The sequence below is a fragment of the Acanthopagrus latus genome, chromosome 8 (genome assembly GCF_904848185.1).
Source record: "Acanthopagrus latus isolate v.2019 chromosome 8, fAcaLat1.1, whole genome shotgun sequence".
Lineage (NCBI taxonomy): Eukaryota > Metazoa > Chordata > Actinopteri > Spariformes > Sparidae > Acanthopagrus > Acanthopagrus latus.
Window position 1 is genome coordinate 14,398,017 of NC_051046.1, and position 24,838 is coordinate 14,422,854.

General features: G+C 44.2%; 1 protein-coding gene across 2 annotated transcripts in view; it reads left to right on the plus strand.

The window, feature by feature from the left end:
- The window catches only part of cntn1a (contactin 1a), a 67,920-nt gene that overhangs the window by 32,739 nt on the left and 10,343 nt on the right, over positions 1-24,838 (plus strand). For both annotated transcript variants that reach the window (XM_037108208.1, XM_037108210.1), the window contains exons 2-15: positions 2,166-2,292; positions 4,257-4,295; positions 11,459-11,585; positions 12,735-12,913; positions 13,303-13,398; positions 14,379-14,585; positions 17,288-17,387; positions 17,909-18,090; positions 18,367-18,491; positions 19,005-19,122; positions 19,404-19,551; positions 20,813-20,940; positions 21,617-21,789; positions 22,696-22,819. In XM_037108208.1, the coding sequence (XP_036964103.1) occupies positions 2,238-2,292; positions 4,257-4,295; positions 11,459-11,585; positions 12,735-12,913; positions 13,303-13,398; positions 14,379-14,585; positions 17,288-17,387; positions 17,909-18,090; positions 18,367-18,491; positions 19,005-19,122; positions 19,404-19,551; positions 20,813-20,940; positions 21,617-21,789; positions 22,696-22,819 (1,801 nt within the window). In that variant the 5' untranslated portion in view covers positions 2,166-2,237. The remainder of the gene's footprint in view (positions 1-2,165; positions 2,293-4,256; positions 4,296-11,458; positions 11,586-12,734; positions 12,914-13,302; positions 13,399-14,378; positions 14,586-17,287; positions 17,388-17,908; positions 18,091-18,366; positions 18,492-19,004; positions 19,123-19,403; positions 19,552-20,812; positions 20,941-21,616; positions 21,790-22,695; positions 22,820-24,838) is intronic.

The following is a 24,838-nucleotide window of genomic DNA, read 5'->3' on the forward strand; positions in this document are numbered from 1 at the left end:
GATACAGGCCGGCGTGAAGATGAAATCCCCTCTTGTATTGCTTCTCCTGCAGCTGTACAGCTCGGACATTGTGTCCAACTTATCGTGCACGTTGCGCAGTTCTACAGCGCGTTTGGCCATTAGTCTAATTAATTTCCCTTGTGTGTCAGCGTCTCTTTGGATTTTTAGTCGTACAGTAAACGCAGTTTTGTTTGCGTCGTGCAAAGCTGGCGTATCATGCGGACTCTCTTCTACGATTCTCTGTGATAAGGCTCCATTTCTCTGGCGGGCGCTGAGATCTCAATCCTGCTGTCACACCTCCGAGTCTCCGCCAGCTGACACCTCGGGCTGTGCACAAAGAATCGATAGTGTCTGCCGCATGTTCAATTAAGCTCTAATCGACACACACCGATGCAGCACAACCTGGGAATGAATGGAAATGAGTGCTGAGATTGGACTGATGGTTGGTGCTGTGGTACCAGGAAGTGGATGCGTGAAGGTCTCACGTTTTGTTTTGACTTTGTTGTTGGTTGAAAAAGGGGGCAGGTCATAAGGCACTGACGCGGCATTCAGAATGGAACTCGCTGACACAAGTCCCAACTGAATTTTGAGAAAATGTTCAAAGGAAAATGGGAATTCATGCACATTTCTATGTCCTACACTTAAGCGATTATTGGTTGGTTGACGTGTCCTTAGACCCAAAAGACTGAGCAGGTATATTGCAAATGACTTCCAGAGAGACATGTATGACAATGATGTGGAAGCTATGACACGTGACCGAAAGGGAAGACCAAGCGTAAGGCAAACCAGATCAGACCTTCGTCGTCACGAGGTTAACGTTGTGAAACACTTGCAAGTTGGCTGGGTTCAGGCACAGAAGTGTTTCGATATAATGGTTTTTCTGGTGATGAAGGGCTGGAGTTGGTTTGTAGGAATGAACAGCAGAAGAAGAGGCCACAGTTGGAAGATATATTAGCGCCAGTCAAAACTAAAATGGTGAAAAATGATGATGGAAGTGTTGCATTTATAGTCAGTTAGATACCTATCCATTGGAAAACAAGTATATTCAGCGTCACTCAGAAGTCCTTTGTTCATCTAAAGAAAGCTTTAATTTGAAGGTGCCAAATCAGGGAGCGCTTACTTTAAGTGCATCTGTTTTTTTTCCCACTCTAGAACAGATTATTCTAAACACATGAAAGCTTTGGTGTCTGATCTCATTTGAGAATATTAACTATATTAAGAACATGAGGAGAACATGAGGCTGCAGTCTCGAATCAGATGTCCTCAACCGTGATTGGTTCTGTCAGCTCTCAGCACTCAGACAGTTGTTGCTTTATATATTGTGTTACTGGGCACGAGGCTGAGAGCAGACACGGCGCTGGTGGTTTCCTGGTGTGGCGTGTACGTCTTGGGGGCAGTGATTGAGCAGCCAGATGACTGCTCAGGGTTTCTCCTGGCAACTGTCCAAATGTCAGTCATCAGGCGTCAACCTTACACGGAGCTCGTGCCTCAGAGGCTGACAGGAAGCAGAGATACAGTAAAGATGCTGCAACACTGTATCCGCTTGTGATGGCTTGAGTACCGAGCACTCATAGGTCCAAGTGTGAACATGTTGACGGGCATCACAGTTGGTGTGATCCCATTATATGATTAATTACTAATTAAAGTCATTGTTAGTTGCAGTCCTACATGTGCACTTTGTGACCACAGGTCTGTGGTTTTGCATATGGGAATGTATTTCAGCCATATTCACGCTGTTTATTAATTTAAAATGCAATTTTTTTTCATGTATTTTAATGTAATTTTTATGCCCCTGTAAAGCACTCTGAGTTGCCTTGTGTCTGAATTGTGCCATACAAATAATCTTGCCTTGCCTTATTGTCCTTTTACTTTGGTTTTAAAAAAATACATACAATACATGTTCTCTAACAATCGAATCATTTTTATTTAGCATTGACAGAATTTGTACCAAAAGAGACACATTTAATTGTGCGGCAGGTTGACGGCCTCTTTTAGCACAGCTGTGCAATTTCACCGCGCATTCTAACTTGTGATATTGTGGTAAACACTCTGAAGGGCGGTGGAGGTTTTATCATATTCCTGTAAATTCACTCTTAACAGGAACAGGTACTTTTTCCTCTGTTTTTAAAATTCTCTCTTTAATTGTTTTCTGTTATCTCTTAAAGGAAAACCAGGCTGATGTTCCATCAGCTGAGCTTCTCGCTGTAACCCCACCAGGTGGTCCTCACTTCAACATCATGCTGCGCCTCACCCTGCTCCTCCATCTCCTGGTCCTCTCACTCTCCCCTGCAGGTTGGTAGCACACTCGTCTGACCGGCAACGGCTAAATGTTTAAAAATACTCTGTCACTGCTGTGTTTAAAAGCATCTCTAGCAACTTTAATGTGACAATCATGCTAGTTTATATATAGCTATTGAATGTTTGTGTGACCACAAGTGTCATTACATTTAGATCAAAACATTTTAACACTGTTTGGCATCAGTGATATATTAAATGCCGTAATAAGCTCAGTAGTTACAGCAGTTTGCTCCCTGAGAATTTTCTCTCCAAACACCACTGGTGAGCAGGTGCTCACATTTTAAATGGGACTCATTTAGCCCGCCTCTTTTTTTTTTTTTTACTTGCGTGTCCTTCATCTTTCAAGTACCACCATCCAAAAATCCAGTCAGAGATTAAATTGGCACTAACAAACAACGAAACAGACACAAACTTTGATTTCGAGCACACGGGCGGCGGGCGGCGCGGCGGGCAGCGCGGCGGGCAAAAAAGCACATGTCAAAACTGGATTGTCAGGATGAATGAGAGAGACAAGGTGTTAACAAGCTGCTAACTGCCGGCCCTGGAGAAAAAAAAATAAACATTGTCAGGTGTAAATCCAATCTAATTACCTCAGACCTAGATACATTTAGATATGATACACAAGCAAAGGACAGCTGCAAAATAAAACCAAGCCTTGCAGAAAGAGCTGCGAAGCTGACGTATATCCGATGAGCCAGGCTGGGCAGTTATGTGCCTCGGAGGATTAGAGATTGCAGGTTTTCTTCCCCTTTTTTTTTTTGTCATGCTGCTGTGCAGTCAGCTGTGTTGGAAACAAAGCAAAGTGGTCAGAGAACAGCAGGACTGAAAATGACCTGTGTAAAAAAGAGACGCCCTCCTCTGCGCTCACATCCTGAGGCTGTTCTCACTCGCTTCAGGTTTGATTTCACATAAACCGAAACACAGAGGGGGAGCTTGGATTGGGAATTCTCCCAACTTCAAACCACATCTTTCTCAAACAGACTCTTAGATCTTTTTCAGATTTATTTATTTTATTCATTACCCTTTCTTTCTCTCCTTTTTCACTACCTGGTAAGATATTTGTTATTACAGCCGAGTTCATGAAAGGTTTTGGCAGCATTGCAGCTATAGCTGAGAGTACCCAGTTGAAACTGCACTCGCATACATCTGCAGAACAGGAATTGGCAGATGAACGCCAAAAAAAACACAACACCCATGGTTGCGCCATTCACATAACACACACACACACACACAGTTAGTATATAGACTTCACTCACACAGGGTTGAGCTGTATGGCCACTCTATCTAAACAGACAGCAGCCAACCAGCAGACTCGGGTCGTTACTGTGGGGGGAGAACATTGGCTTGACATTTTTGTTTAGCCCCAACAAGAATAAAGTCTGATGGTTAATGTGACATTAATGTGATGCCATCAAAACAAAAGCCAGGCACTCACAACCCTACAACTGAAGTATACAGTTTGTTTTTTTTATAGTTCAGCTGGGCTCATACTGCATACAGTAAAAGGATATAACAGAATTTAACAGTGACAACATCACTGTTTAATCATCAGGTTGGCATGATTTGGTACAGTGCAGAGTAATCAAAGCCACAATCACTTGAGGCTGACTGCAAAAGTTCAGAGTTGTCTATTTTATTGCGAAGGACAGGATGTAGTGTAATTCCACAGAGATGGCTTCCAGCCAAAGGAAGTCCTTCAGTCCAAAGCGGGGTTTCCAGCCATTTATCACGTTCCCTGCAGCAAAAAAGGGTTTCTTTCAAAGACCTACACCTCTCTGAAGAAACGTTTTGATGATTCATGACTTGTTTTGATCCATTTTTCTTGTTTTGTCCTGAGAGAAGTGGAGGAAATACACCTGCAGCTGGAGAACACAGGAAGTTATTATCAGTAAATATCAGCAGTCTGTCTTATGTTTGGTTCAGTACGCTGACATCATTTACTTTGCTTTCTGTTGCAGATGCATCAGTGCACGGGGAGGTACCTGACTTTTATGGAGGTAAGACTGATGATTGATTATAATGAGGATTTTATGATTATAATACTAGATTATCTGTAATGGAGTTTCAGTAATGCTAAAAAAATAGATGCCTTTGATTTCGGCCAGTATCGTACCTCGAGGCATTGAGTACATACTTTGATTAGACATTGCTGTTTCTCTCTATGCTGACTGTTGAATGTACAGCGAACTTTCCAGCACCATCGACTGCTGCATTTGATGTGCGAGAGTCGAATTGGAAAATGCAATTTAGTGTTTTCCACTGAAAATCGCGTGTGTTCGAAATGTTCTAGTGTGGAACGTGATCGAGCTGTAATTGATTTCTGCTCAACATATTCATAAAATGTGACAATGGTGGTGAATCGGAGAATGATTAACAACCGGAGGTCACGTGTGTTTTTATTAATCTATAGTATGTCAGAGGTACATTTGAGGAATTCATGGGATTCCTTGATGCATCTGAAATATGAGAAACAGGACTATTTCTATGTGATTTATAGTCTCCAGACCAGAAGCAAACATGCTGCAAGTGTTCACTGTCAGGTTGATGAGGCCGTAGCCTTGGATTCAGAGAGAGAGGCAGGCTGTGGTTCAGAGTCAAGGCTACACCGCGAGATGCGACTTGTGATTGCTTGTTGTGTTATTTCTGTGGAAGCAATTCTTTCACTTTTGTGCTGCAAAATGTTCCTTGGTGCCGGATGTTGCTGGCCGAACCACATGGCATACCTGTTTATATAAAATGAAAGCCTGTTAGCAGATTCAACAGATGAACAGTGCGGTTAAGCTATCAGAGGAAATAAAGAGAGATTCAAGTTCAGACACTACTCAAGGTTTTGCACTCTGCTGCTCTGCTCACAATGAATACCTGAACAGAACGGGAGCTTCTGATGCGGCTCTGTCCATCTTCTGTCCACTACAGTCCCCGAGGTCGTACAACGAGTGCGGCTACTTGTCAGTGTTTGTTAAGAGACACACAGCAACAGACGGCTCCCTTTTCTCATGATTCACAATAGCACAGGACAAATGGAAACCTATCTGGAGGTCATTTAATTTCTTTCCACGGTTGCTATTTCTGGATTTCCCCAACATGGAGATGTACATTAATCCTAATAGAGATGGTTAGAGTCCAAGACACTGCACTGCACAGCACAGACGAATGCAGGATGGTCATTAGAGCCAGAAACTGCATTAGAGCTGCCTCGCCTTCTGGTAGGGTGATGTTGCCGTGATTGATGAGAGAGAATGGCTGCGTGATTCATTCACCCAAATATAAATGAAAAAAATCTCTACATAAGAATTTTTATTAATGACCAGGGTTGCAGACTAACCCATAAATGAAGAGGGACATTTTCGGAAAACACACTTAGTTGCATTCTTGACAAGACTTGGATGAACTTTCACGTCCGCTGCTTTTAATGCACCGTGTGCTTTATGTGAAGCCCACGAAATCAACAAAACCAAGCAACCAAAGCACGCTGACTGACAAGCTACACATCGTTTGTTTAATCTGTGTATAAACCACAGCGGGTTATGTGCCAGACTATTTCTTGGTGGATGTGCAGTCACTATTAGGGTTGCCAGGCAACCACTTGAGACTCCAGGAAGTCTCCGTGCCCGCCCCGGCCAAGAAGTAGTCCAGAAATAGTCCACATCAATCATTTCATCCAGCACCCTGCAACAGAGGAATGTATTTCCCATAATGTCATAATTTTCCTCTGTGAAGTGTGAATATCAAATCCTCCGAGTTAAGTTGTGAGATTTCGCGGTGCGAGCCAACAGAAAAGTGGTGGCACTCCGTCCGTCTCCAAAAAATACTGTAGATCTCTGTTCATTCTATAATGAATTGACAGTTTTGATCAGAGCACCTTTTGCTGTTATGCAGAACAGCTTGTCAGCGTCAGTGTTTACTGCTTCTTTGTCCGCACAAGATCTGTACAGTGGGTGTTATTCTCGAGGAGAAACATGATGTGGAGGTAGACTGTCAGCAGGGGGTAAATTGGAGGGAGGAAGGCTTGCTGATTCGTTGCTTGGGAACAAGTCGTGATACTTGTTGATGGATCCAGTGAGCAGCAGAATCTTTTTTTTTTCCTGTAGTCTCCCCTTTGTTCATTTTTTTTTTTCCCGAAGCCTTTCATGCTCTTTTCTTCTCCATAAAGCATCGACGGTGTGCGACTTTCTACAGTCTGCGTGCCCTCCTAGAGTTCCACCTCCTGGACGTGTTGACATTATCTCCGCTTGTCTGCAGAATAACACAGCAGGATGCAACAAGGACTCCTCTGAATGCTTTTGATGCTGCGGCACACATCAGACCGATACATTGTAGACGGCAGCGTTTAAGGTCACTCAGTGCTCAAAATGTCACAAAATGCTGCTCAGGGTTTTTTGAATTATCTGCCAAACTTGAACGAAGGTGGAGACGAAGTCGATCCTACACTCCTCAAAAGCCAAAACATTGTGTAGGTGGCCTTCATGCTGGGACACACTGCTTACCATTCAGTCTGCAGCAATGTTCATGCCCATCATTCTACTGTTATTACTCCTCAGTATCTATCTCTTTAGCACCAAACTGTAATCCCTTACAGGCTTCAACGATGGATTTAAAATATATCAATATGTCAGTAGAGACTTTTGGCATCACTTCTCATCTGCCCAGTACTTTCTGATCACTCATACTTACTCATACTTCAGTATACAGCTGAATACACCAGCAAGTCCATCTAAGTCTTCAGGCATGACCTTGTTGAGCTTTTGAGCAGGCAGGTGTGTTGGTTTGAGCACCCGCCCCAAAGTGTTTCAATAGTGTTTTTTTAAAGGCAAAACTGCCGTACATTTGCTGATTGCAACTCTTAAAGTATGAGGATTTTATACTTTCCTTTGTTACATAACAGTCAGCAAACTGTCTTTGAGTTTTGACTGTTGATCAGACAAAACAAGACATTTGAAAATGTCACCCTGGCCCATGAGAAAATCCAACCAGCATTTTGACTTTCTGACATTTCATAGACAAAATGTTAAGTCCAGAGTCCAAGTTTTTCAGTAGATCAATTGATAATGAAAATAACTGTCAACTGCAGCTCTGTTGTAAATATAAATCAAATGAATGTTGAACATGGCTGAGAAGTGACGAGCCTGCAGAAGTGGTCTGAGAAGTTTTTATGGACTTTTTAATACTTTAAATGACATGAGTCCAGGAGGCTGTTTCCCTTGAAGGAAACGGCTCAAAACTTTGTTTAAAACATCCCTTACATCTATGAGGGGAGAGTTTTTGTGAATAAATACACTGATCCCATCGATGTGTCATAGCTTGTGAAAAACATCTGGATTCAAATTCACCCTCTCATATATGTCCTGTTTGAAAAGCTTTGTTCTGTCGCAGCCGCCATTTCAGAAAATAATGAATATGACAGCAGTTGTGTCGGGACATCTGGCACCACATCGAGCGTACACTGACTGCCACTCTAATGTCCATACCTCTGCAGTAGATGGGCTCGCACTGAAGCATGATAATTATTTAACACGTTACATTTAAAAGTAGAGTCCAACCCCAGGGACGATTTGGTCTGCCACCATGCCTCATTGTGTGGCTCAAGGGCTTGTGAGTAATTATTGCTACATTGTGCTTTCGGTGCTTCCAGTAAACAATATGTTATCTGTCCCACTTGGACAGCCTCTCGGTCGTGCAAACAAACTGCACTGCAGATGTAGCCAAAACACACAGCTGTGAGTAAAGTCAAATTCATGAGAGTGTTAAGGCCCTCTGGGATTCAGGGTAATTATGAGACTATTGAAACAAAGACACATACAAAAGATCTGCTTTAGAAAATGGGAACTGCCGCCTATGAAACAGCAGGAAATCTTGACAGACGGCATTAGACAAGAAAATAATTTAACGAAGATGGGAATTGTTTCTGTGTTAATGTGTGTTTTACTTTTTCAGGTCAACAAGACATTGTCATGCACCTAAAATTATACTTAAAGCCTCAATGAATAATTGATGTCCCATTATAAGCTGATGTTAGGGAAGATAGCAGGCTCCTAAAATAACAGGCTGTATGGTATTTCAAATTCAAATGAGAGTCTAAACTTATCTGCTCCACAGTCCGTGTTCTATAATGAAGTCTGTCCGGAGGAAGATCACTCCCAGCTGGCCCTGGAGACCCTAGTTTGTGTGTGTGTGTGTGTGCGCGCGCTTTGCTCTTTGTACAGATTTGGCCTTCTCTGAGAGTAACTTTAAGCTGTTGTTATGATTTATGCAGGGAAAAGGAGAACCTGCAAGATGCAGATGGATCGAGAGAATAAACCGGAGATTGAAAGAGAGATGAAGCTTTGGAGAGTTGGAGAGAGATTTCTTTGTGTTTTGGACAAAACACATCAGGCATGTTTTGGATGAGGGAGGAAGAATGCACCAGGCAGCTGACAGCGGGAGGCTTTGAGGGATGGAGGAAGAGAAAGATTAATGATTCAGGTATTGGAGAAACCCCAGCGTCGGAATGTAAAGCCGTGCTAGCAGCTCTGTGAGTCTGTACTCACACAGATGCGCTTTGAGCTAAATGCTCAAGTCAGCATGCGAACGCGCTCAGACTAAATAATGATACTAGCGCGCTGATTTTCAGCGGCTCTACTGTAGAATTTGATCGTCCCTTTTCACAGCAGACATTCTGACTCGTCGAAGCAGGAAAGTGACAGGTGTAAATAGTAACAATCACAGCGGCTCCTTTCCAACAAGTGTCTTCCCAAAATGCTGTGTCTGCCTGCCTGGTAGATAAGTCAGACATTTAGCTGGATATGTGAAAACATATGGGATTGGATGAATTATTAAGGGGTCACCAAAGCCATCAGGACCATCGTGGACGTCTCTACCAAATTTTAATGAAATCCATCCGGTGTGTGTTGAGACACTTCACTAATAAAAGGAAATTTCGCCCAGTCAGTAGAATCCGTCATCGTGGATGTCCACACCGCATGCCATAGTTGTTTAGATGTTTGTGGTGGGCTTACTGACTGATACCGCCTTTGTTGGAGCCATGGAGCTATCATGGCTTGAGGGACCTTTAGAATGTAGAAGGAAATCCAGGGAATGTAAATAATGATGGGCAGAGCATGACAGCCGGATGTAGGTTAGAGAGACGGAGAGAGAGGACAGAGAGAGTCGGAGACAGACAGAGAAAATGAAACGAGGCAGAGAGAATGTGAGAGGCCTGCTTATGTCTCCAGGCAGTGGGCCTTATGTGGCCCGCTTCAACACTCCCCTTCACCATCTGTCACATCCCACATTATAGGGAAAGGAATGGAACGGCACCAGAGTTACGGTCCAACCGCTATTTCAGCACTGCACCAGAACCTCGTCGACTCTCCTCCTCCAGCCCGTCCCACATTTATATTTCATATTTACGTGCAAGGCATTTATCCGACACTCATGCCGAGGCATCCAAGCGCGACAGTGAAATAGGGTCACTATCCTCCCTTTACTCTAGTCATCCTCATGTGTTTCTTTTCTTTAAACCCCTTAGTTTCTTATTTCTTTTGCTCGTTTTCTCTTTGTTCTTTCTCCCTTGTTCCCCAAACATAGTTTCCCACTTAATTTGCCCTCCACCGGCCCAGCGATTGCTCCATTTATAGTATGTTTAATTCTCTCTCAGCCAGCAGTAATTCAAAGTCCTTGGGATTTGCATCAATGTCAAGCTCTCGCACACGGTCGGCTGCCGGAGTGTGTGAGTGGGAGTGGATCCTGTCTCCTGACGTCTTAATTGCTGCCTCCTGGTTGGCCGTCCTGTCGCGAGAGTGGTACAGCCAACTCACTGGTGTGGTTACGGGTCTGTACTCATGCTGGTTAGGATTTTGAGATTTTTTTTTTTTTTTTAATTCCTTTTGCTGCTTTATAGCAGAGGAAGATTAATATGCATCTTGTTCGCCGATGTCTAACCACACGGTGTTCCAGATTACTCTAAAGGATGTCAAGCGTTCACCCGTGTTTGACTGCTGGAATGCATTTGATTCGGCTTTACTTCCCTACTATTTTGCATGGGCCTATCTTCCTGTAATTTAGGTAGTACATAGAACTGAAAATACTGTTTCAGATGGCAGAATAAAATGGATAAGAGCGTCTTTTGTTCAGGTTTTCTAAAGGTTTGCTCGCTGACAGTCAACACGACATTGGGAGAGAGTGACTCCGATGCAGGCCTGGTTGGGAGGGATCGAGCCGAAGCAGGATATTACTGTCTGAAAGAGCGAGCCTCTCCCCATTGAGGTGTCAGCTGCGCTCTCTCAGAACTCGGAGACGCGGGGGAATAACACACATGTGCAAACACACACACGTTTCGCATTTGTATTCCCGCAGTCACCTACACCCACTCCTGATCTGAGAGAATAATCAGCGTTTGAGAACATTTCGCCTCATTGCTTATTCATAGCCCGGCATTGTGTTTATATCTTATTCATGCCATTGCTCGTGATGTCTGTCTGTTCTAATGAGTAATCGGGGCTAATTGTACGTGTGTGTTGACGGTGTAAAAGGCAGACTGAACCGAGAAAGGCATTTTCATCAAGGGGGGCTCGGTTCTCCCAGGATTTGCCAGTGACGATGACACAGGCGGTATGAAGGGGAAGGTGTGTGTGTGTGTGTATGTGTGTGTGTGTGTGTGTGTGTGTGTGTGTGTGTGTGTGGAGGGGGGGGGGGTTGGATTATGCTAAGTCAAGTTAGCATTTTCAGCATCAGGATTTGTATTAGCATGTAACAATATCATATCCGCTGGCAAGAGATGAATGTGTCACTGTGGTTTGGCACCTGAGTGAGCACATCTCTGTCATAATTAGTGCGATGCTGTGATTTGGAATAAAGCAGGGGCTTATTACTCTGCATGGAAGAGAGTTTATGTGAATGCAATATTAGATTAGTTAAAGCCATGACAGGATTTATAGAGGTGTGCGCGTCAGTGAAAACCACAAACAAGGCTGAAATATTTAAAGGCAGGTCCACACAGAGAGTCTAGTCGGTATGTTTTGTTATTGGTCTTACATCTGAACCGTGCTGTCTCACTTTTTGATGGAACTGCCCCAGAACTGCCAGACAGCCGCCGAGCTCTGACACATTGATATTTCCTGTTTGCAAGCCCGACCCAGCTTGTTGTTATTCACCCCGGTCTCGTTTGTTTTGTTGTCGGCAGACGAAGCCACAGGTTACGGGCCGGTGTTTGAGGAGCAGCCGGTGGAGACCATCTACCCCGAGGAGTCGCCCGAGGCAAAAATCACCATGAGCTGCAGGGCCCGGGCCAGTCCACCTGCCACATACAAGTAACATATGTTCCTCATAAACCCAGTCTCATTACTGCCCGCTGTGCGTCCTGTGTGGCTCCCATAGCTCACCATCTCCCAGGCTGTATTCACACGGGTTTAGGATCTGCCTGTAAATAGCGAGGTCCCAAGCATATTTTTGTGAACATCGATTGCACCGAAAAAGGCGATGTGCCATTATGCGTGTGACCATCCAGCAGTGCATGATTGGGTGATATATTCTCAAGTCGCTCCCAAATAATTTTGTTGTCAAACAACCTGCGGAGCTCATTTGATTCGCAGCAGATGTCCCCCCCCCCACTCCATGCTAACAATAATTTAAATGACAAAATATGACATGCCAGGAAAACGTAATAACAAACAAGATGTTGCTCCATGCACCAGCAGCAGCAAAGCAAACAGCACTGCCGCCGTGAATCCACCTCATTTACGCAGCGAAATGTATTAAGGGGTTTGCACCATCCATTTCCATTAAGATGTAAATATATTGGCTGGAAAGTTGAGATCCATACACTCCTGCCATACACAAATGCAAGTATAAAGGACATTGTAGATAGTCCTAATAGTGATTTGGAAATATATAAAAGCTCTGCCAATTGTATCGTGTTGTACATGTTTTTGTCATCATTACAATGAAAGTATTGAAGCAAATAAGAAACAGTTAGGATCAAAGTGAAGAAATCACCAGACCATTAGTCATCGAACGGAGGGACGAGCTTAGATGACCTCATGAAGAAATAAATGAAGCCACTGTCCGGAGCACTGCGCACATACATTCCTGGAGTATGATGTGCTCAGAGTCTAAAAGATATTTTTGAAAAATATGAAAACTAAAATGACAGATGACACTGGTTGACATCCTCCAAATCACTTTCACTGTCAGTGAGCCTGGAATTAGAAGTCAGAGGTGCAAGAATTAGCTTTGACCACAGCTGTTATGAAGTGTTGAAGAGGGTTCATGTACAGTACAGTCTGCTAGTCCCTTCAAAACATGAAATTTGATATCGCTTTAATAGAAAACAGCTTTCAGTTTTATACTGTGTGGAGATGTTTATTGCAAGTAAATGTCAGTTATCATATTTGACCTCTGCTAATTGACTGCTTTGATACTGCACCAGTGATCTGACCCTAAATGTTTCCTCATGGCAGGTGGCTGAAGGACGACATGGAGATCGACCTGAACGCTGAGGGCAGCCACTACAGTTTAGTGGGAGGCAACTTGGTCATCAGCAACCCCATCAAAACCCAACATGTGGGAAAGTACACCTGCTTGGCGAGCAACACGTACGGCACGGTGATCAGCCAAGACGCCTCGGTTCAGTTCGGATGTAAGTGGCCCAGATGTGAAGCCCTGTGTGCAACGCGATGATGCGCAGTACCATGCAGAATCAGCTGAACCCACTCCGGAGCTGTACTTTCATGCGTATTAAGCGCACTGAAATTGGACAGCTGGGACAAATCATAAGTGGTGTGCAAACTGGCGTGCAGTGTGCAAATGGTGTATGATCTAATTTCTTGATGCCACCAAGACTAATATACTTTTTTTTTTTTATTAACACTACAGCTCAATTCAATAGCAGTTGTTGAACTTTATGCAATCATTTAGCATAAATTTAGCATAGCACGTAGATTTTATGGAAATGAGCTGTAGGAGATCGGCAAATATGAACGTGTGAGCAGCTCTCACCATTGATTGTGTCGTCTCTGCCTCTTTCAGACCTCGACCTTTTCTCGTCAGAGGAGAGGGAGTCGGTTTATGTCAAAGAGGGGCAGGGGGCCGTGCTGCTCTGCGCCCCCCCACCACATTATCCAGGTACGGTGCGTGTGAGTGCTGAAGTGCCCCTTCAAGATTCAGTCAGCCTCCCTCATCAGGCAGCATTAGCATCTGACTGATAAGTGGGCGGGTGGAACATTGCTGCAGCAGTTAGCGCCGCTCCCTATTCTGATATCCGGTCCTTCTCTGTATGGATTTTTTTTTTAAATGCTCTATCCTTGATTGTGTGGATTTTCTCCTCTGTGTTTCAACCAATCAGGTAAATGAAAATGAAAGTTTGACAGTTAAAGTGATTATTATACATACAGCTTTTTTTCTTTTTTTTTAATCCTTGTATCCATATTGAGGTTTTCATGAAACTGATGAACTGAATATGAAATGAACCAAGGATATTTTGTCCCTGTGGGACTGAGATTGAGTTGCCCTTCTTAATGTCCTCTAAGGTGTAAAAAATAATGACATCACTGGCTCTGTCACTGTGTCATTATCTTAGTTTTAAGCTTTTCTCTCAGTTAGCACTCATCCCAACGCTGGGCTTGCTTGTATTCCCTCATGAGTGCACAAAAGGACGAACATAAGAGGCTTCATCCGTCTCATATTTAGTTCAGGCTAATGAGTAATTTTAAGGGTTGTTGTTTGACTTCTTTTATTTTACTGGTATGTGGCCTCATTTTATTCTCCTCCTTTTCCATTTAACATGATTTTCATATTCGTGCTAATGCAAATCAGTCTGAAAGCGGCGTTAAGTCTCTCTCCATGGCACCAAAATGCTTAGTATGCCTCTCAGCAAAAAAAGAATTATAAGATTTCATCTAAAAGGTCAATAGATGCTTGAATAATAAATCCCCCTCGGTGCCCAACAATTGTGCTATTTTTATTTTGCATGCGTTCAGATTATTCAGAGTGAGCCGGATTCACACCCAGTCTCCCCGGGGTCTCTCTGAAGCTTTTGTCGTGTGTCCAGGGTCTTGATTGACGCGAGGCATTTTTTTTTTTGTCGTGTCTCTCTCCCTGTGCAGCCGAGCTGTCATTCCGCTGGATCCTCAACGAGTTCCCCACCTTCATCCCGCTGGACAAGAGGCGCTTTGTCTCCCAGATAACGGGTAACCTTTACATCTCCAAGGTGGACTCCTCGGACAGCGGCAACTACTCCTGCATCGCCTCCAGCCAGTCTATTTCCAAGAGCGTTTTCTCCAACTACATCCCCCTCGTACCTCTGGCTGAACGTTAGTACCTCACGTTGTCTTTCTCTTTTTTTTCATAGATTTTGATTACGTTGACACGGTTTTGAGATTTCTGCTCTCTTCAGTGTTAAATGACCCAGCTAGAAGTCAAACTCTAGGTTGGTTTAATTATCCCGTACCACACCAATCACAGGAGGATGTTATAGGCCATGATAATATTTGCAATGCGCTTCTATTAAGGCGCCTTTCTCTAATATGTAAAGATTTATTGAGTTTCGATGTGTAAAATGTGCTTAACTTCAATACAACCTTGAATTACAACAGACGGATTGAGCACACGTCTCCCTGTAATGTCAATGTGTTCCAAAAAGTGATCTGTCTTTTACCAGGAAAATGAGCTGCGACTATTGAGCAGCAGCTAAAGTGGTTCTTCAAGAGATGAGATTCCAAAATAGGCTTGAAGATAAGAAGTGACTCTGCCCCGGTTGCAGCAAAATACTGCATTGATTTTCTCCTCCCGTCCCTGCTGATTCGCCATGTTTAATCACAACAGTGCTTGTTTTGAATGTGATAAGGTCGTGCCACTGCTGCTGGCTCTTTAAATGAGATTTACAGGAACAAATTAGCTCAGGAGTCGACTGACGCGACAACCTTCTTTAAGACGGATTCGGCACGTTATGAAGCCCAAACTAGATCATGAGCAGCCCAGGGGAAAGAAATGAATGTACTTAAGTTTGTTAATGCTCCGCCTGTTTGTGCGACCACACTTAAGTACGTACAAACACAAAACTGCATAACTATTTTAACATTTTCCTTGGGGCGCCTTCCCAGAATCCACCAGTTGTTCCATTGTTTGATCTTATGTAACTTTGGTATGGTTCACCTGTGGCGGATGTGTTTTAAATAGTAGTAAACACAAACTAAAAATGTTGTGTCCAACCAAAGAGGTCAGGATTAGAACAGAGCTTGGCAGTTGTTTGGGCTCTCTCATGCATACGTGTGTTACGAGATGCCTCCTGGGTATGACGTGACCTGTATTTAACTCCAACCAGTTTTTTGTGTCCTTCTGTGGAGGGGAGTGCATACCTTTGCATTTAGTTACAGCTTTCCAAACGCCTTGTGTGTGTGCAGAGGATGCATGTAAACACCACATTCCGGGATCTTCGGTATATTCTCTTATTGGGAAACCAGTATTATACAAACGTAAGAAGATGAGGTACAAATCTACGATCCAAAGTAGTTTTTTCCACTTTTTAGGTGAGAAATACAAAGACACCTCTGTCCAAACCCCCCCCCCCCCACACACACACACACCCATACGAAAAAAAATATCAAAATAAAACAAGTATAACGCACATAAAGAAAATGAATTAAATCACACAGTGTGGAAACTACAACAAGAAGGATGCTCAATGTGCGCACTTTGAAGAATGGATGCATTGGGGATCCGTTGGAATCCAGAGATGTGAGAGTATTTACAATGAGATAAAAGGCCGCCTTATTTTGTAGAAAACTGCCAGATGAGACATTGAATTATTAAGCCAGGGTTTAGAAGAAGATGGATTTTGGGTTTTTCCAAAATAACAGAATATGTCTTCAGGCTACGAATGAGCATGAAAAGCAACAAACATCAGAATCTTTGTGGTGAGACTGACTTGCATAACAGACACCCCAAAGATGGCTATCGAGGTGGAGAGCTCTTTTGTGATATTGATGGCTTTGCTCTTTCATATCAAAGAAGCAAGACCAGACCTCAGCTAATTTTGGGCTGCAAAAAACCCCCAAAAAACACGAGTATGATCTGCTGCCGATAAATCGCATCCACCACAGCTACCATGTATCAAGCATCTCCCATAATCGTCAATACAGCCATCGCAGCAGTCTGGCACCAAATGAAGATTCAGGGACGTAATGACCCTTCCTTCTTTTTTTAGGTTCTTTGATTGAAACCTGGATATAGAAGCATGTGAACACTTTATTCAGAAATCCAGTCAGTCTCTGCAAAATGTGAAGGTGTTTCATCAACTGGAGTTATGTTATTATTATTTTTTTTTTATGATACACAATGCATTTATGGGTCTGGGCTGAAAAACGCAAGTGGAAGAACACCAGACACATAAATTATGCATTTTTATTGTTGCCTCCGTCTCAAGCTATCTGTCTTACCGCTGATCAGATGACGAGAAATTATACCGCCCAAATTATCTGCTGCTGTAAATCAACCGCCGAGGTGGCTCAGTCGCTGCAGAATGGCGGAGATGATGATGATGAGAAGGATCACGGACGCGTCTGATTCCACTCGGTATACTGCGAAATCTGTGTCCCTGTCACACCAGGGAGAAGAGTTCATCAGGTTACCCCTTATACACTGCAGACTCATACGGCTGAGGCTGCGAGAGACAAACTCAGTGGAAATGTGCCAGGACAACTTCTGTTACAATCATGTGTACAAAAAGACAAGTGCATGTAAATATAGTCTTTGTGTTGCTAACCTAGAAAATCTCATCACATACTGTGTTTTTTTTGTGTGTGTGCGAGTGTCTCAGTAGGACATCTGAGTGAAGCTGCGTTTACAAAGGAGCGTCTTTTAGTTTCGTTTGACCCACTTAGGTAATAACAGAAGAAGAACAAACACTCAGATGGCTAGAACGATCGCTGAATCATTTCGAGTCGTTCGGGCTTAGCAGCGAGATAATGGGTTTTACACCTGAGTCCTAACTCTGATCTGTTGTCATTCCTCTCAGGTCCCATCAGAAAATACCCCGCTGACCTCAAAGTGAAGTTCCCAGACACCACTGCTCTGGTGGGGCAGAATATCACCTTGGAGTGCTTCGCTTTGGGGAAGTAAGTGCGAGAGATCATCGATTTAGCCCCGCTTGTTGCGGCGCACTGTTTGAAATGTGCACTGTTTTGGCAGCAAGATTTCATAAAACATCTCGTACAAGCTGGCGGGTCTCATCTTCGAGGTTTCTTATTTCGTAAAATTGGTCTCAAAGGACAATTTGAATGAATGTAAATTAAGTTTTGGAGGCCTCTCTGCGCAGTAAGGAATAAAGGTTACTCTGTTGTTACTGGGGCATGAAATTACTCAATTTAAATGATGCAGAGACTGTTTACAATTCAAATACAAAAAAAGATGTAAAGTAAGAGCGATGTATCAGTCTCCCAGACACTATATTTGTTCACCCCTAATGCATATTAAAGTGGTGTTTACTGTAGCCTAGACTGCCTCAGATCCTCGTCTATTTACTGAGCTAAATGATTTATAAAGCATGTTTGAGAATGAGGACGACTCGAGTGCGGCGGTGCATCACAAGTTGAAGCCCGGCTCGTGGGTTATTTTTGTCTCCCTCTGCCCTTCCCAGCCCCGTCCCCGAGATCCGCTGGAAGAAGATCGACGGACAGCTGCCAGCCAATCACGAGGTGCGGATGGCGGGGGCCCATCTGCACCTGTACAACGTGCAGTTTGAGGACGGCGGCACCTATCAGTGCGAAGCTGTGAACTCCAGGGGAAAGGACTACCACACTGCCCGAGTGTCTGTGGAAGGTGAGAAGTCGGCCTTCTCCTCCTGAAAGAAACGCATCACAGTGCAGCGAGCATTTGTCAGCTGTATTCTCAGCAAAGCCAACTCCGCGGGAGAGATTCACCAGCCCCTTGTTTTTATCACTACATTTTTTTCAGGTTCTTCGCTCTGTTTTTAGATCCAACACCTACTCCAGTGCTTCAAGTATCACCTTGTGTCATATATTATTCAGCAGCTTTGTAGTCTTCTTACACCCCACCCCCCCCAAACACTGTAACTTTGATTTTGCTCATTTGCAGCTTTCCCTGAGTGGGTGGAGCACATCAGCAGCATAGAGAAAGACCTCAGCAGCGATTACACCATGTCCTGCATGGCCAGTGGCAAACCCAAACCACGCATTCGCTGGCTGAAAAACGGAGAACTGGTAATGCTCAAACCCATGAATCTTTATTGTCCTGTAACCGAGCGGTTAATGCTAGAGCTATAAAAAATGCTTCCCAGCCTCCTTTTGGCAGCTCTGTAGGGTCTCTCAGAGCCCTGTTCCAGTGTGGAGCTCAGGGTTTGTTACAGTAGCGCAGCGGTGACAGGAAGCTGGCACTGTAGGTGCGCATCATGTCAGGAAAAAGTACCTGTTGTTATCGAGCCGGTGCCAGCATGGGTTGTGTAACCCTCCATAGAAACAACTGTCATCAGGCCTGAAAAATACCCAGGAGAGAGAGGCAGGCGCGGTAGTGACAGCAGAGTGGGGGAGGCTGTTTGATATATGTTTCTGGATGCATCATTATGCATTAATGAACTCCTCTCCCAGTCAAATGATCTAATTATCATCTGAACCCCGGTGAGTGTCAACAATCAACAGTTTGATTTCTAATCCTTTTGAAATGATGAAATGCAGAACGGTATTTTAACTTCCCACTCCCGTTATTTTTTTCCGCAGCTCGACAGGAAAGAAATGAGGTTCAGCAGCTTGGCTTTCGACGATTCGGGGATGTACCAGTGCATAGCGGAGAACCACCACGGAGTCATATACGCCAACGCAGAGCTGCGTGTGTTTGGTGAGTCACGTTTTGGCCGCAGGCGCGGCACAAATCACTGCATCAGAGATTTAAAGGTCAGGTTTTGAGCTGACTCATTGGAGATCGTTGGGACGTACGGAGCACGTTGTCAGATTGTGTGGAAGGTGGTTGAAAAAGTGTTTCTAAAAATGGTCAAATTTGAACTAGCACTCAAAATATGTCAGATCAGAACACTAGACATTTCTTATGAGTGTAGAATGTGTCATCAATGTATGCATGAGCGCGGTTTGTGATGAATAATCCACACCCTCCCTCCACAGCCTGTGCTCCCACGTTTGAGCACAACCCAGTGAAGAGAGTCCTGGCAGCTAAAAACGGCCGGGTGGTGATCGAATGTCGACCCAAAGCGGCTCCAAAGCCCGCCTTCTCTTGGAGCAAAGACACCGAGCTGCTCTCCAACTCCACCAGGTGAGCGGGTCTCTAATGAGATGGCGCGCTTTGGTTTGTCCTCCGGTCTATGAGAATCACATGGATGTGTGTTCAGACAGAGAGGCTGTTTTATCATGGCACAGTTTTTTCTTTGTAATATTTAATGAAAATATTCATCGACCTTTTTTTCTTTTCTTTCTTCTGTGACTGTGAGACATATCTGGGTCATATTAACACACGGACAAGCATCTGGATTTAAAGGCGATCCCCCTCAAGAGTAGAGCAACACGTACAGTGCAGTGATTCTGGGGTTAGTGGATTAATAGGTCTGTAGATCCAAAGAGAACTATTTCGATCATCAATTGACTGTTTAAGTCAGTTTTTAAACAAACTGGTTACAGCTTCTTAAATATAAGGATTTGATCATTTTTCGGTCATTTATGGTAGTAAATGAAGAAACTTTGGGTTTTGGACTGTTGGCTCGACAAAAGAAGAAATTTGAAAAACATCACTTTGGACTTTGGGAGCATTTTCCACAAAGTTCATTTCAGAGACCAGGCGATGAGTAGATTTATCGTGAAAACAAACAATGGATTAAGCGATAATGAAACGAATTGTTAATTGCAGCCCTAGATCTATTTAAACTCCCTGAATCTGCTATATATGCCAGACGGATCTTCAGTGTTGTTTGTCAGTGAGCGCGACTTCGCTGTCTGTCACTGGTTGACATTAAGCTCATTCTCAAGCTCATCAGCGTGGATGGGGCAGGATGTGTAAACCCCTGCCTTGTGCTCCTCACTGACAAAACAAGCCTAATCTGTGAGCTCCAAGACCCACAACCCCCCCACCACCCACCCTGCATACCCCCACGCACCACAGTGGGACTCGCGGAGGAGGAGCACTCGCCAAATTACCATACAGCATATGCCTCACTAATACTCTCCACGGCGGCCGTCTGCGCGAGAGTGGTAGTGGAGTAGTGACGGGGCAGCTCTATTTTTCATGCGTGAATATGAAATATGCAGAGAAAAATGAATCAAACATTGTTGCCTCGCCTTCAGTGCAGTTTAATGTTGCGCCTTGCTTAGTAGTTTTAAGATCACACACCTTTTTTTTCTCTCTCTCTCTCTCTTGGTGAACCATATATCAAACTTTCAGAGTACCACATCATTTTTCATCACCCACATATCCATGGGAAAAACACTCGCTGGACTCTTGACCTTCATGTTGCGCTGAATATTTTATGTCACACAGCTCTATCTCACCGGGCTGTGAAGCATTCACTCTGGTTTCTCCTCAGGGTGTTCATCTGGGAGGATGGGAGCCTGGAGATCCTCAATGTGACGCGAGCGGATGAAGGCAGGTACACCTGCTTCGCCGAGAACGACCGGGGCAAAGCCAACAGCACGGGCTCTCTGCAGGTTACAGGCAAGTCCAACTAATAACTAATGGGCTTGATTAAAGAATCTCTTTGTAACCTTTTTTTGTGATGTATCTGGGGCAGCTGGTGTTGCTATGACTGATGTTGGCCTTCGCTGCCAATCATCCCCGTCACGCTCAGATCCAGCAAACAGTGCTGACCTCCAAACGTCTGCTGCTGTTGAATTATGGTCCTCCGAGCAGAGTGACAGTATACAGGCTGCTGGTGGACATTCACTCACTCCCCAAGGACGGTGGCATGCATGGATTGAAGTCCCCGCACTGTTCAATGAAAGATGAGTTGAGGACTTGAGTTAAGAACTTGTTGACATAGTTTGATTGAATAGCGAATAATACACTTGATGTGAGTTTTGTGCCTGTCATTTTCTTCCTGTCGACACGCAATTTGGCTGTCAACCCCTTTTGGATTTTTTGCAGTTGATCTCCGGCGATGCTGGATGCACAGCTCTTTTCTGCCCTCTTCTGGACATTTGGGCACATTGAACAATTCCGCCCCTGTACACCATACTTTGATACACTGTTGATCGGTCCACTATGTGTGTCCACTAAGACTTTTAATTTAAATCATTAACCTGCATTATTCATCTATTAACACACATTTTCTAACAGCTAAAATGAAGTTTCAGTGGTTTATTTTTCTCATCCTCCTGTGTTTTTCCCCCAGAGTCCACAAAGATCACCTTGGCACCGGCCAACTCCGACGTTAAAGTGGGTGAAAACGCCAGGATGCAGTGCGCCGCGTCACATGACAACTCTCTGGACATCACCTTCATCTGGTCCCTGGATGGACGCGTCATTGACCTGCACAAGGACAGTCAACACTTCGAGCGCACCCCGGTTAGACATCATATCGATTCAAGAGAAACAAACATCAGTGATGATGGAAGTTAAATTGATAGCCCCAAATTTGCCCTAACTGCCAAACCTCAGCTCTCGCCTGGAGTTCATCCACGTCAAATCATATTTGAGGTTAGGTTGATGTCCGTAATATTTTTATTGGAGTACCTGACATGGAAAAGTACAGCCTTCTTTAAATGACTCTCAAATCAATTTCACATTCCTTCCCTGAGTGGAATAGTGCATTGTGGATCTGTTTAATAGTAATTTCCGCTAGCATCCATTATAGTTGACGTGACCTACAGTGCTCTCTCTGTACTGCGGCTCTAACTGCAGGTTAGTGGTCGACATTTCTCATTTGTCTCTCTGCCCACTAGGAAAGCACGTTATAATGATTGTGATTGATGATTCCTCATTTTTGTACACAAGGAGGAATTTCCCCTCGTAAAAAAAAAAAAAATGGGGTCCGGTTCCACTTAATACCATTTGTGTGGTATTAAACAGCAAGTTCGACGCAGTCATGTAATTATCTCGAGTGCTTTTTCCGGACGGTTACAGTGAGAGGGCTGCCCAGAGCAAACACTGTGCGCAGCTTGACATTTCCTCACAGGAAAAAAGGTGACAGACCTTTAAGTCCAGCTCCCTTAATTGGATGCTCAGGTATCTCACTCCCTCCGGTTCTGCCGAGTTACCCAAGCAGCTGAAATTATATCTCCTTTTGTTTATTCTTGAAGAGGAGTTTCAGGCTGAGGCAGTATCTAACATGACAAATTTCCTTTGACAAGCACACAGTGGGAAAGCTTTGCCTCATGATTTAAGATGTTTTGCTCACTCCTCAGTGACCTGTTCTCATTCTTTGGATCCGTTTTATTTTTTGGTTGTTTTTTTTTTTTTTATCTCGTGCAGAATGGAAGCTCAAACGGCGAGCTGCTGATCAAGAACGCCCAGCTGAAGCACGCTGGACTCTACACCTGCATGGCTCAGACAACCATCGACAACGTTACCGCCTCGGCCCAGCTGGTTGTGAGGGGTGAGTCATGAGTGGTGCAATCGCAGCACACATATTCACAGAGTCGTCTGACTGTATCTGAAAAGACGTTTTCTCAATCACATTCCTTCTAGGAGCATCATGATCCTACATAATAGCGCTACTCACTGTTAGTTTTGGTTATTGTGCAGTGGAACAGTGAGAGATTTCCATGACACACACTTCTGTGTCCCGATCAGAATTGGGTCACATTTGCATCAAAATGTGACCTGTGACGCCTTATTAAACCGAGCACAGGATTTTTGCAGAGGCTCTGTGGAACTTCTGTGTTGTGCTGGAAGCCGGTCCAAACTCGTGTTTGCCACTGTTGCTCTCTGTTAGTGGAGCGGGGAGAGGCACCGAGACGAGTCACATCATTTTGACTGTCATGGAAAATATGATCCCAAGTCCTTCACAAAGAAATCCACAGTCCAGTACAACTTCAACAAATGGACCACAGACCTGTATAGACAGTTGACAGACATGGGGAAGGTCTTATTTTTCATGTCATATTACAATCGGCTCACATATGACCACCAAAGAAAAGTGATTAACGCGTGTAAATGACAACAGATTATCACAAGGAACACATCTGAGTAAGTCTGCAGTTCATCCTCATTCGTAATATACAGCTCGGAAGTGTTTGTGTGTCCAAAAAAATGAGAGAAAAAAAACACAAATAGAGATTACACAAGTACTGCATGTTCTCCAGCACGAGTTTGGAGGGTGGAAAATCTCTCAAGAATAACCAGACCGTAGCCTTTTTGCCAGATAATCTGTCAACCCTCGAGTCTCCACGCGAAAAAAAAGAAAGTGAGGGAGAACACACACACACACACACACACAGACACACACACACACACACACATGCATACAGGGAGCACTAACTATCTTCCACTCAGAGAAGGTCAGCCAGACCTATTAGGAGGTCTCCTTAAAGATGATGCATATTATTACCGTTAACTGGCCGCAGCCTTTCTGTAAGTGCAGAGAATGGTGAAGAAATCAACAACTGCAGATTACATTCTTTGGCTATACTGTATGTCTGCACATTGCAAATGAGGTCAGAATAAACCCCACAAAGTCCAGGCGGGCAAAGTAACTTGGAAAAACAAATGTGATAAAAGTCTTTGCAGGAAAGTTTGTCATTTTAAGTGGGTGTCCATTATAAGACACATTAGTAGAAGTTTTTCAATTGTATTGATCATCACCTCTCACTTTATCAAACCGAATGAAAAGCATTTCTTGTAAAGCGGTGAGAGCCGCTGGCATTACAGCAACTACTACGTTTAGGAGTTGTGTAATGCCGTGTGATGAGTATCTGATGACTGAAGCGTGTCGGATATCATAGATTTCCATCTCTCGCCACAATATTTTGATACGGAGTGCTGCTGATTTCAGGACTTGTTCTTCCAGCCTCATGCGGATTTCAACACGCGCAAAATCCACCCTGCCAAACACTCACAGTGCTCTGTCTGTCATTTACTGTATTTCACCTCCTGGATGATTCATCAGGGCTTTGTTTTCACCCTCCACTTCCTGATGAGTGAGAGCTTGCCTTACAGCCCTCCCCTCGGGTCTTGAAACAGGCCCAGTGTTGGCGGACAAAGGGTCTCTTCAGATAGGAACCCAAGAACCCTCGCGGTGATCTGGTTGCCGGTGATCCCTGTTGTGCCCTGGGTGTGCTGCCACCGCTGCTGCTTTCTGAGCAGGCGCTGACAGATGGCCAGGTGAACGGCGCGGCGGCCTGCCTGTGACGTCTCCCAGAGTGGAACCAAAACACAGGCCCTGGGCCGCTCCTAATGGAGTGCCGAGCGCCAACAGTCCGGGGTGCAGCGAGGGAGAGATGAAAGACAGCCATTTATCACGACAGATGAGGAAGCAGATCTGCTTCAGGAGATTGTCCGACCTAAAAACACAGCTCTGCACCTGTAGGGTGTTATTAGTAGAGATTTGAGATAGGGAGAAGAGATGTTTTCGCCTGACAGGTGTGTGTGTGTTATTGTAGCGTAATGTTACAGC